This window comes from Lactuca virosa, chromosome 7 (assembly GCF_052849685.1).
Source record: "Lactuca virosa cultivar CGN04683 chromosome 7, Lactuca_virosa_CGN04683_v6, whole genome shotgun sequence".
NCBI classification, from domain to species: domain Eukaryota; kingdom Viridiplantae; phylum Streptophyta; class Magnoliopsida; order Asterales; family Asteraceae; genus Lactuca; species Lactuca virosa.
In genome coordinates, this window is record NC_136432.1 from 92984056 (window position 1) to 92997927 (window position 13872).

The window sequence follows — 13872 nt, forward strand, 5'->3', positions numbered from 1 at the left end:
TCAGACGACGCACAAATGCGTGTCAAGGAAGGACCTGTCATCATGAGAGATGACACGCTTTTGCGCGTCGTCTATTTACGACGCGCATTTACGACACGCAATTACGACACGCATTTACGACGCGCGTTTACGACACGCATTGCCTATCAAGGAAGGCCCTGTCATAAAGGAAGATGACACGCATTTGCGTGTCGTAACCTTACGACGCGCATTTACGACTCGCATTGCATATCATTAAAGCCCCTGTCAAGAAAGGTCATGTCATAAATGAAGATGACACACATTTTTGCGTATCATAATTTTAAATGTATAAAAAATATTATTTATAAATTTACTAATTTTCAAATTAAATTTGTATTTAATGTCTCATAATAGAAAATAAAATATCATATACAAAAAATACAATCCATTGCATAAAATTTAATGTCATACAAATAATCGTTCCATGGAAAGATAAAGCAAATCAATAGAAGTTGTAAGAAAAATTTACAAACTAATTAGATACAAGAAATATAAAAAAAATATACCGTCAAATACTTTTCAAAGTCTAATCTCCATGTCAGCTCTTCAACTCACTTCTCCAGTTTATCCTTAGCTTCTCTAAGGGCTCCAGCATCTCTTACAGCCTGTGACAACATTCTTAATTCTTTCCCAAGTGACACCTTTTTCCTGTATGTTAATTTTCCTGTGCTTGTGTTGAGTAAAAAGTTCAAAAGATGTCCATCCCCAAGTGCACACAACAAGTAAGGTATCTGTAATTAAACATTAAACACTTTTTACAAATTTGCCCTCATAGATGAAGATAAAGATGAAGATGAGATGAGAATCATACCCCTTCAAAGGCACAAAGAAGAACAGAACGTGGTATTATTTCGCCACCTAGATGTTCTTCAGTGATGAGATTTAAATCGGGTAGTGAAAATATCTTGACACTAATATCAGTCCACATCCCAACTGCAGTAAGATTACTATAATTTGGATTTTCACCAATGGGGTGTATGTCAAGACATGAGATATCATATTTCAGTTCTGCGTTCTTTTTTTCTACTAAAACACGATCACCAATTTCAAGGTAAACCAGATGGCCACCTCTAATAGCCAATAGCACTTGTTATGGAAATTAAAAAGGTTAGTCAAACTTATTTATTAAAAGACCAAAATACCCTTGGTTATACCTGAGTAGCGTTAACAGTGGCAACATTTATAGCATTAACAGTGGAGGTGGTAATGTCACGTGTCTTCTTCCCATTGGACCTTGATTATTATTTGTTGCTGTTCGAGGGTAAAGCGCTGTTGGTTGTCGCATAACAACAATATTGTTAACAGGACCTACCAAGTGCCAACACAACAAATAAATATATATTTTTTTTGTAATTAAAAGAAAAGTAGCTAAAATAATATTTAAAGAACTTTACCTTTCGCTTGTTTAAAAACACGAATGATATTACGAGATTTAGTGTCCCAAACACGAACCATTCCATCCTCTGATCCAACAACCAATTGATATCCATCCAATGCAAAACACAAAGAGCATATAGCCTTACTACATATTACAAATACAAGAAAAAGTTGGAATTAGATTATTAATTTAACAAGATTATATTGTAAAAAAGTTTGGGTATCGCATACCTTTGATCAGATAATGTGCCAATGATATGCAAACCATAGTTGTTGTTGTTGTTGTTGTTGTTGTTGTTGTTGTTGGATGTGACTTGAGCATTGAGTTCTGCAATGTATATTTTCCCATCTCTCCCACCAGCATAAAAAACATATTCCCCTGGATCTAATGCAACTGCATCAATTATTGAAGGGAACACAATATTTCTCAACAATGTCCCTCTAGTTAGGCTCCATACCTGCAATTTAAACAAATTCATGAGGGTGTTCACGTCTTTTCCGAATATTTATGCAATATGTACCTTGCAAGTATGATCTAGAGAAGCATATAAGATAATTGTATTGGATCCTCCATAGCCCGTGACAATGTCAGTTACAGGTAAAGCATGACCAGTGAAACTGTACTCATACAGATGTCCTGCTCTCTGTTGTCCTTCCTCATCAAATATCTTGATCACAAGATGAAGAAAATGTATTATAGTAATAAACCCTAAAATTGCAACTCATGAATGTAAAAGGGTAAATGAGTAATTATACCTACATCAGAAGTGACCAGACTCTTACAATTCCATCCTCAGATCCAGAAATCAAAAGTGACTGATCATTAGAAAAGACCAAGCAAGTAACAGGCCTATAGTGACCATGCCATTTCTTTAATAATCTACCAGCTGCAACCTATAATAAATCAAAAGAAATAAAGAAAAGACTTGTAATAAGATCAGTTTTTATATGATTTTTGCACATATAGTTAATCCGATTATGAAAAACAGTGAATTGTTGGAACCAAAGAGAACAGTAAATCAGAATAACAAAGTTTTCAATATAATTTGAAGAGAAATTCAAAATCGGCAAAAGAACCCTGTATTCTTTATGAGTAGAAAACTGAAATGAATTTACAACTCACCGCCCACAAGTAAATATGACCTGAAACTCCTCCTCTTACTATGTAAGTACCATCAGTATTGCAAGCAAGAGGATTGATTGCTTCTGCTGAAAAACTCTTAACTTCTACCTGAGGCTGCAAACAGCAAAAACCTGAACATAAGTGTCAAATTTGATATTTTTCAAATGAATAAGTTATGAACTACATAAATAGTTATATAGTTTAATGTAGTGAATGTTGGGTGATTGAACTCCTATCAGAATCTAGGCAACAGGAAGTAATTAAGAATTAAGCTATAATATTTCCCTTGCAATTCCTCTGTATGTTGAAAACCTAATGGAACTAGTATATTTACATAGTTACTTCTGTTACATTTGTATTTATAACTTCTACTTTAACCAGTTTATTTATTTATTTATTATTTTTTTTTACAAAACTAATAAGATGGTCACCAAGTAGATACCTGGAACCATCTGCATCCACCCTTCCATATGCTCTAGTAATAGACTACAAGTTTATGACACAACACATCAGTTAAAAATGAAAATATGTTGCCATTTTGTATATTTTGCCTCAAATATTAACATCAAATGATTAAAAGAGAAGAAAAGAAAAGATTGTTTGAAGCAAATTGAGAAACTATCAGCTGTCAACTGTATCTTGGATCTTGATAGCCAGTTTGTGCACCTCTTCCACAGGTTCCATTTGGATTGAAAGATAAATTCTGATATTAAGTTGGCCTCACATGGGTAGAAGCAGTGTTCCCCTTCACACCATTTGGGTTTCCTTTAGTTGTGTCCAAAGATAAAGCAGGTTCCTCTTTAGTTGCTGTGATCTCACCCTTTGGAGGAGCAGGAGAATAAGGGGTTGTAGGGGTCATAGGTGGGAAGTAAGAAGTAGGGTACTTGTAATGTTGGGCCCCATAGAGTTCACCATATTGACCTACTGTTGGCATAGGTGAGCCAGCAGGAGAATAAGGTCCATATGGTGCATAATCATAACCATAAACACCCTGTAATGAAACCAAAAACAATATACAATGATAAACATGTTTTCAAGTCAAAATATAGACAAAACTCACAGAAGGAAACAGGTTCTTACATGAGATAAATCAACTCCATTAGGATTCACATATCTTGAGTAGTCATCCCAATCATTGGTAGTTCCATCGTAGCCTATACAACAGAAAAGGGAGATTGAGCAATTGCAGAAAAGGGAGAAAAGGGGTAAGAAGATTGTACGTCATTGTTAATGTTTTATGAGAAGAGATAAACGAAATAGAACTTACTGTGACTGGATTAATGGAGTATACACCATGGTTGGCTCGATTATCTGACCTAGAACCAAAATCCCACCACCACCACCGTTTCCGACGAGACAATGAGAGAAAGCATCTGGAGCGATCCCTTGTGAAGAAAGCTGCGCGATTACAGAGAGTCCTTGTTGACCGAATCCAAAGATTCTGTCAATGGCTCTATCGGGTTTGGTTAAATCCCCAGTTTGGGATGTGCTACATCTGGTTCATGAACTTGCCAAGTCAGTTAGGGTTTTTTTAATGAAAAATGAAAGGGGTTAATGGATTGGGATGAATTACCCGAATACGATAGATGCTGAAGCGTTTGATGGTTTTGAATCGCCGATTATTGTATCAAGTAGAAAAGTATCAGAATGGGATGCACAAGTAGAAAAGTAGGGGAGAATGATTTTGTACCTGATAAAACAAAGAAAAAGAAGGTGAAAAGGGGAGAAAGAACGGATCCTACCTGAGATGCGTAGAGAGTAGAAGTAGGGATCGAGTATGGAGGAGGAAATCACAACTGAAACCCGTATAATTTTTCCGGTTAGGGTTTTATAGAGGAGAAGATGAGAAGTTTCAAAATCAAAATTAGAGGTAAGAATAGAGGAGAAAGAGCAACCTGTATCATGTATTTGACATTCTTGATGGAATCGTTGCTCTCGACCTAGAGAATGATGGTTTTTACGGTTAGGGATTTATCATACGAACGTGAAGCATGAGCACCTGTGACATGAATGATTTGATCTCATTTGACAGAAATACAATCATTAGCATATCATGATGGGGGGTTTTGTTATCGGTGTAGTGCGACAGGAAAGAATGGTTGGAGAAGATGGTCGGAGACACTTGGCGGTGCGAGATTGGAGGTTGGGTGGTGGTGCGATGCTGCTATGAAGACGAAGGCCCTAGGGCTTTTTTTGCTAATTGGAAGAGGAGGGGGGTTTCATTTTTGGGATCCAACAGGCGGGTGAAATCCCGCCTTAAAAAACGCGTGTTTCATTAAAAAATTATAAAGCGACACACATTTTATGAAAGGCGCCCTCCACATTTCCTTTTTTTTCTTTTTCTGACATTAATTTTAGGGCACGCACAAATGCGTGTCCTCTATCCTTCAGATTTTGCAAAACTGACATTATTTTTTAGGGCACGCACAAATGCGCGTCATAAAAGGGCTATTTTCTAGTAGTGTTTACACACCTTTACATTAGTTTCATTGTATTTACACACATTACTATGTGTTAAAACTCTTAGGATAAGATCATTTCCAAGAAAATTCATTAACCACATTCAAGTGTTTAGGCTTGAAGATCTTCACACCATCTCCTCAAACAACCCACAAATCCACTCAAGGTGAGTTCATACCCCCACATTTTTGAGATTTTTCATGTTTTAGGGGGAGGGGGAGGGGAATACAAGTCAAAAATTGTTTATCACACAAATACTTGCATGTTCCGTCTTTATGTTAAAGTATAAGCCATTATTTGCATAAGATGTGTTTATTACAAGCCTTTGTACAAATATTTGTGATATATTAGCTTTCAATTGCAAAACTAACAAAAGCAAAACAAGATTTATGTTATAAAAATCATAAGGAAAATTATGATTTGTAAAACTACAAGGTTTTTGAAAGCTTTTTTACCAAAATATAGCTTTACAAGAAAAAAAGAAGTACATTCTATTTATTCCACTATTATATGGGTTACAACCCAAAAATATGAGGTTTGATCTTACATTTGAAACTAAACAAAATGATTACTATGTATTTATATAAAGGATTATATAAATGTTCTAGACAAACAAACGTGATAAACTATAATTGCTATAGTTTGGGGGTCACAAAACTACACTATCATTTCAGAAGAGACAAATAATTATTTAAAGGTATAATTATTTCATTTACAAGAAAATGGGATTTTTCAATTCACGTAAATCGATTGATATTGGTTGTGAGACATTAGGCTTCACCATACCAACCAGAGTACACATACTAAGACCTGCATTAGAACTAGACTCTCTTGTAGGGAGAGCGTAACACTTGTGTATAGATATATACGGGATTGGCAACCCCACACCTAAATTGTTAGCTACAGTTAGACCGGCAGGTTTGGGGTGACAATGTCGTATTCCGACGTCCGAAGCGTGTCGTACAGGCAACTAGTCGCATTAGTATGGTTATAATAACTCACATAGAGTATCGACAAAACATTTGATTTACGGGTCAACATATCTTCAGTTGGTTTTACTTAGATAAAACTACATTACACAGTTTTTTTAGTACATTACAGTTTTATTTCTGGAAACATGCATTCAAATGGTTTTATATACGAATAAAACAACATATTACTATTTTAAGAATGGAAAATACTTGTACAATTCGGTCTTGGAACGTTTAAGACTACTACTCATTTACAAAGAAAATATTGGATTTTATGGAAGTATACACTATTATTTTACAAGAAACAATTACAAACTCCTTCTCATACAAAAAGCTTATGAACTCACTAACTTAATTGTTGACACTTTTCAAAATCACTTGTATTCTCAGGAAACTAGTAAGCAGGTAACCACAAGAGTTTTTGGTGGATGGGACGTCGTCGCATCTCGTTATTTATTTTTGGCATACACATTTGATATCATGTAAATGATGTTTTTGAGTACAATGTAACTTATTAAATATTCATTACAATGGTTGTGATGCTTTGATTGCTATTATTCTATTGTTATGATACAGCACATGAAGTCATCCGCCCCCAGACATTTCCGTCATTCTGGTTTGGGGGTGTGACAAATAATGTTATGATGTCTCATTCATAACACCTTGAAATGTTGGTGACACAGCTAGAACTGATGTAGGTGGAATTATGTACGTTTGTGGTGGTGACGAAGGTGGGGGTGGTGGTACAACTATAGTCTCGATTACTTATATCGAAATCCCATCACTCATGTTAACATTTGAGTCCGTATTAGATAAGTTCACAGTGATGTTTAAAGTGCCACCCTGCTCCACATTGGACTCGAACAAAGGAACCTCGGGTAGTGTGACTGTATTCTGCTCAGGGAGTGAAGTAATAATTGGTTCACTAGAATTGATGTTTCTATCCGCATCAGATGCGTTCACAGTGACATCAGGAATACGTTTCTCCTTAAAACTTGATTCGACATTGCTATCCTTTCTATGTGAAACACTAAAAGGCTGACCATCATTGCGAAAGAAATCATCTTCTGTATCTTCGCTATTTCTATCAGCCTCAAAAGTTCTTGATGGTAACGAAGCTTTGGTTGAAGGTTCTTCACCAATCAAATCCCTAAGCTTCTTAATGTGTTTTAGAACACTAACAACTTTTCTTTTTCTACTTTGTTCCTCATTAATTTCCTAAATAACCACACCAAAATTTTCCCACTTTGTCTTTAACTTCTTGGATTTTCTGACCACAACCTCAGGAACAGAAGTTTCCTTAACACCTTCGTTAGCAAAATTTTCAACTTCCTTCTCAGAACCACTTACAACAGACTTCTTAGGAACTTGTTTTGTAACCTTCTTGGATACCCCTTCCCAGACTTCTCAGGAACATTTTTCTTTGAAGTTTTTTTCTCAACAGCTTTAGACTTCGCTTTTGACTTCTTCTTTGTAACTTGGGAATCGATAGATGTTCCTTTAGTTGCTTTAAAATTCACTTTCTTTGGGATTGTACCTCTAGAATTTAAGTTCATAGAATCTTTGTATTTCACCAATAACGAATTCGTGGGAGATACAAAATTAAGCATGGCATCTAGAATTCGAAAAACAACAAGGAAAATGACCAGATCATTAAGTGTTGATTTGGGAATGTGTAGCTGTGAGAATGTAGCAACCTCACCATCTTCAAGTACTTGAACACCTGCTTGAGTATAGACTTCGTGTAATATTAAACACTAGAATCGATCATTGGAAACCTCTATCGACTTCTTAGAATGCTTGAGTAGTTAAGAAAATTCAGCCTATAGTAACGAAGCATAATCCAAATTTAACCCATAGTAGAGACCAGCCATAACAAAGTAGAATTTGAGTTTTGCCTTATCGAGACCAAATCTTCTGCCAGTTAGACATCGAAGTGTGATTCCAAAGAAGAAATTCCATACGCCAGGAAGGTTTCACTTCTTGAAATTGCTTACAAGTGTAATGGTTGTCTTTTGGATGAAATGAATGTATGGTTTTGATTTATTTAAAATGAAATTTTTACTCGGTATTGTGGGACGTTTCAAGTTGGTATTAGAGCCTTGGTTTGAGGGATTTAGGCACACTTTAAGGTGTGTCTGAACTCAAACTGAGAAGTTAATAAAATATTATTAAAGAAAATGAGTTTTCAAAAAAGATTTTTAAGAAAAAGGGGTATGATGCATGCAATCAGTCGAGCTCAAGAAAGTATTTCCCAAAATACCCATACATGAATGTTATGTCTTAGTATGATTATGAGGATTTCATGCTAGAATAGGGATATGGATCTACTCAGGATTGCATGATAGGATGCCTATTAGGAGAGATGCCTCTATATGCCTGATCTGTGAACTGTTAGATGTATTATGATGAATAGGCTAAAGATTTTCTAGAATTGCTTATTGGAATTGCTTAACTTTATGATGCTTTGTTTCTTATTACTTCTGCTGCTCTAATACTACTTGCTTTGTGATTTGTGGGGCTTATACTGATGTTAATTAGCTATTAAATGAATATTTTAAGTTACATGCGACAAGGGTTAAATAGTTTTAGAATGATTGATTTGGATCTATTGCGCAACTCTTGTTTCAGTCCAACCATTGTAACGCAAGATCTTTCAGTCGAAAAATTATTTAAGTTCGTGGCATCTGGTTGTATTCATGAGGTAGTTAACTGACATTAGTAGGAGTCCTTCAGCAGTTGAGAGCAGGGTGAGGTGGAAACCTGTCACACCCCCAAACCAGACTGCGGAAACGTCCGGGGGTGGATGACTTCATTTGTAGTATCACAACACATGCATCATAGTAATCAAAGTACAAACAACCACTGTATTTAAAAAGTAATAGTATTTACATGTGTTTCATCATTGTATATTGAAACCAAAATAGTTATACAAAAGTGTTGGGTTATGAGCATTCTAACACTCCTAAGTGTACATGCAACCCTAAATACCTTGGATCTATGTTTTCTCTATTATACATACAATTATGAACATCCAAGGTATTATCCTAATCTAGCATACAAAATAATAAATATAACAAGATAGAATACATACCTCTTTGATGTAGAATGTCTTCATGAAGCTTGAGTGCCTAGTGCCCCAAGTGTGACACCTCAAATGGTTCACACAACACCAAATACACTTGGAATAACTTGAGAGAAACTTGAACACTCCTTGAAATCATCTAGCCCTCACACTCACACATTAGTGTACGATTTCTTGAGCCATGAGATTCTTTTATATGGTGGCTATTAGGGTTACACCATGTAACTCATAACTTTACCCATTCCTTATGCTCCATGGATTTTAACCTCCATGGAGTATCCATGGGTCACCCCATGGACTTAGTCCAACATAAGGAATCTTGGATCACAAGCCCACATATATAAGAATGAATGATTTACACAATCAACCCATATATTTAATTAGTCTCCTTTTGATCACTTAATTAATTCCAAATTAATTCTTGATCAATACTAATTAAATAACCTTATTAATATATTAGAACTTATAATATACTAACCAACCTTAAGTGTTATTTCTCTCATTATAGTCTATCCAAATGCATGATGTCATGCAACCCAAATGGACCATGTCGGGTCGGGTCAAGTCTTACCAATTATAGTTATGGACATAGACATTAATCCAACAAAAAGAAGAAGACATGACTCAAAATAGCTCCATCTTCTGAAAAGCTTGGGGAGTACCTGTCTACTGATTCCCTGGGAATACAAATGATTTGAAAAGAGAGTATCAACATAAAGTTGAGTGAGTGCATAAGTATTTATATTTGAATGAATGTGTTCTGTTTCTTGAATATGTAAACTGTTCCAGAAAATCCTATATTTTCTGTTGTATATGAAAAGTAGTTTTAATCTCATAAAACTGTTCTGTTTTTGTATTCCTTTATGTAAAATTTGTAACTGTGAGTGTGCCTGGTTCCACCAGTTGTTATTGTAAACTGTAATGTAATATTGTAATTGTATCTTGTAAAACTAGTACTTTGAAAATGTACTTATGTTTAGTTAATTATACACTAATGTATTGTTAATATCTTTTTAATGAGTTATTATAACCATACTGACTAGATGGCCTAACCCAACGCTATGAATGTGTTAGAGCTGTTGATAACAACTGTCACTCGTAGGCGTGTATGCCTGACTGTAGCTAGCAGTCTGAGTGCGGGGTTGTCAATCCCAATATAGATCTACACACACATTGTTTCGATCCCTGACTGGAGATTCTGGTTATAATGTCAGGACTTTAACTATATTGTTTAAATGAATTTAAACAACCTGAATTAAATGCCTCGTAAAAAGCATATTGACATTACATGTATAATAATTATGAAAACCCAATCACTCTGAAATGAATGATTGACAGTATGCCCCTGAATTAGTATATGAAAAATGCATACTCTTGATTAGTTTTGAATCAAACTGTAGTGACTAAAGAACATGCTTTGGCATGCGGAATTAAAGATTGCACAATGAACATGGTGATTTGGGTGTTCAAGAGATGTATTGAATATGTATGGTGTTACAAAAAAAGACATAGATCTATATCTACATAAATAACACACACTCACACACTCAACTTTTACACCTCTCAAGCACACCTCCATAAGTGGAATAAACCCACCTTATATAGAGGTGTTTACATGTCTCTCTCTCACTCTCTATCTCATGAGTCAGAAGGCTAATGCACCACATGAAAGTGGGTTTTACAAAAGTCAACACATTACAAAGTCATTCATGGAAAACTTTGCACCCCAACATTCTCCCCCTCAAAGTTAGGAATGGATGACCCACTTCAAATCTTCCAAAATCGAGCAACAACGCGATCCGAGCCTCAAGGGTGACACATGTCGAAACGAACTTCAATCTTCAATTCTTCCATGATTCTTCAATTTGGGCTCTAGGATGTGAGACCATACAAACCGAGCATCAACGAATGATCACGAGCTTCTCAAACTCCAAATTGATCACCAAAAGTTGAGCATAAAAGCACACCCCAAAAATCTTCAATAAGACCAAACCCATTTCGAATAAATCACTTCCAAACTTCCAATCGCATCATTTCGTAAGCTTCAAAAATTCAAGGTCACTTCGGTCTTCAAATCCGCATAATATGAAAAATTCAAGTTCGAATTTCATATAAATTTCTACCCCTTTTTATAATCGAAATTTGATTATAAAACCTTCAAGGAAAGAGAACGTGCTCTATTCGAAATTTTTCGTGTCAAAACTCCCCCTTAACATGTGGCATAAACTTTGTGCTTCAATCCGGAAAACCCAAAAAATCTTCAATTTTTAGCTTCGTTCACGGACCGCCTTTGACAAAATTTCTCAAAAATGGGTAGAAATTGTCAATTTCAAAATTCTGCAGTGACCCGGTGCGCCCAAAACAGCCAAAAATGCAAAACTCTCCCCCTTTTCCGAAGTTGGGTAGAAAACGTCAATTTGCATTAACTGCAGGGGCTTGAAATGCATTTTCTTCAAATTCTCAGCAAAAACAGTCCTTTTTCGAAATTGGGTACTTGTTGCCAAACTGTCGAAATTTCAGGGACTAATTTCGACAATTCTTCCCTTTGTTCAAAAATTATCGAAATTTTGATCATAGTGTCAAACTAACGAAACACCAGGGGCTGTTGTCGAAAATTCTTTATTTCCTTTCAAAACTAACGAAACTTTTATCCAATTGTCAAAACTTTGGAAAAGGGTGTTAAACTAACGAAACTTCAAGGGCTATATACGAAACTTTTAACTTTCTTCTTCCCAATTCATCTGATAAGGAAGATTTCACAGGGCACATTTGAACGAAACTTTTGAGCATCCTTCGTACGAAATTTCATCCCTTCGTACGAAATCATCATCACCCTTCGTACGAAATCTTTCTCACTCCCCTTCATACGAAACTTCATTCCAGTTTATCAATTTCGTTCCTTGACATCAACCGGTTAGCATTCTTTCATAACACCCATTTTAACGAAAACTTGTCCTTTTTCACTTGGTTAATTCTGATCAGCCCATTCTAACGAAAAATCACAGTCTTCGTTAGTTGATGTCGATTTCCAAATCCTAGACTATCGACTTCTTGTTCATTCATTCTTCGCTTTTATTCACCAATCCAAAACACGATTTCGACTGCCTTCGTCTGTAAAATCAACCCAATAACAAAACTTTGTTCTTTGACCATCGTCTTTGAAACCCATTCATAGTTATTTCCTGCTTCGGTTTCATTCACTGACTATTTCCCACATGATTCGAACTCAACACCAAGAAACGATTCTGATGCAAAATCGACCATCGATGTTAAACTTCAGTCATTGTAGCACCAATCGAACTTACTTACGATTCCAATCAAGTACAAATCGAAACTTTGACTGACTTTTCATCCAAAATCTCGTTTAAGAAGCAAACATGAACAACTCTCAGTGTTCGTCATCAAGAATACAATCCCAACCAATTTCGAATTTAAATCCAAATTAGACTTGATTCCTATACTCATAGCCAATGTTCAACTTGTATTCAACGCTTTCAACCTCCAATTCATTGATGCATCTCCAGAAAATCGACTTTGACTTTTTCTGGATTTGACTTTTCGAAATCAACACCAAATTGATGAATCAAACCTTAAATTTTTGGATCAAAAACTTGATAAAACATCTGTTCTTCAGATATTCTTCATGAAATTTCAAAGTTCTTGACTAATTTTATCCAAATCAAAAATTCAATCAAAGACGTCTGTGTGAAAACTTAGAAAAATCTATTTCATCATATATTCAGTCATATGAAATCGATTCACAGTTTCAAATTATCAATCAATAAGAATCGATTGTTAAGAATGATGAGATGAGAACGAAACACAAGAATTCGTTTGAACAAAATGGGAGTTTAGGAACAATGTACAACAGTTTCAAGCATATGACGTAAAGAAACGACAAACAATTGGCAACTCAAGTTAAATGGATTTATCAATTCATTGAGCTAGAATAATGAAATCGGATCAAAACAAATGTATGGGCTCAAAATTGATGAACAGTAACAGATTGATTTATTTTTGGTCTTATAAATATATCGAATGAAGATATTTATTGAATGAGCTAAATTGGATTGGGCTCAATTCAATAACGTGAACAGTAACAAAATATGAGAATCAGGCTTCAAATTTGGATCATGAACAATAAACGAAATTTGATTTTAGGATCAATTTTCGATCTAATCAACAATAAATGGATCAATCAATGGGGTGAAAACAAATTTTGATCCATTGAGACAAAACGATCAAACAATCAAAAATGCAACGCACGAATTCAATATTAAGAGAGATCATAGAGAGAGATTCACCGAAATTGCTCCAATTGTGACAAATGTTGCCAAACTGAGAATCGTTCTTCAACAAATCACATTGATCATTGAAGACCCGCTCTGATACCAATTGTAGTGACTAAAGAACATGGTTTGGCATGCGGAATTAAAGATTGCACAATGAACATGGTGATTTGGGTGTTCAGAGATGTATTGAATATGTATGGTGTTACAAAAAAGTCATAGATCTACATCTACATAAATATCACACACTCACACACTCAACTTTTACACCTCTCAAGCACACCTCCATAAGTGGAATAAACCCACCTTATATAGAGTTGTTTACATGTCTCTCTCTCACTCTCTATCTCATGAGTCAAAAGGCTAATGCACCACATGAATGTGGGTTTTACAAAAGTCAACACATTACAAAGTCATTCATGGAAAACTTTGCATCCCAACACAAACCTTTGTTCTTGTAAAACAGTGTACTTTAGTATACTTAAATTGTGAATTAATGTTCTATCAATCATAAATTATACTTATTATAATTTATATGTACTTTTT

At 35.2% G+C, this 13872-nt stretch overlaps 1 protein-coding gene and 1 pseudogene across 1 annotated transcript; both read right to left on the reverse strand.

The window, feature by feature from the left end:
* Positions 1-1031: 1031 nt before the first annotated feature.
* LOC145126933 (protein ROOT INITIATION DEFECTIVE 3-like) lies at positions 1032-3455 on the reverse strand (annotated as a pseudogene).
* Positions 3456-3610: 155 nt separating this feature from the next.
* Positions 3611-5765, reverse strand: LOC145126934 (aspartic proteinase 39-like). The gene is made up of 4 exons (XM_079062202.1): positions 5698-5765; positions 4095-4211; positions 3789-4016; positions 3611-3675 (listed from the first exon to the last, which is right to left on the reverse strand). Exons 1-4 carry the CDS (start codon positions 5763-5765, stop codon positions 3654-3656), a joined length of 435 nt encoding a protein of 144 aa, XP_078918328.1. The 3' UTR covers positions 3611-3653.
* Between the last annotated feature and the right edge of the window lie 8107 nt (positions 5766-13872).

Coding starts and splice junctions, on each gene's coding strand:
- LOC145126934 (XM_079062202.1), bottom strand. CDS start 5,765: ATGGTGAAGCCTAATGTCTCACAACCAATATCAATCGATTTACGTGAA. Junction 4,212..5,697: donor TTGAAAAATCCCATTTTCTT/GTAAATGAAATA, acceptor TTGTTTTATCAG/GTACAAAATCATTCTCCCCT. Junction 3,676..3,788: donor ACTCCATTAATCCAGTCACA/GTAAGTTCTATT, acceptor TCTGTTGTATAG/GCTACGATGGAACTACCAAT.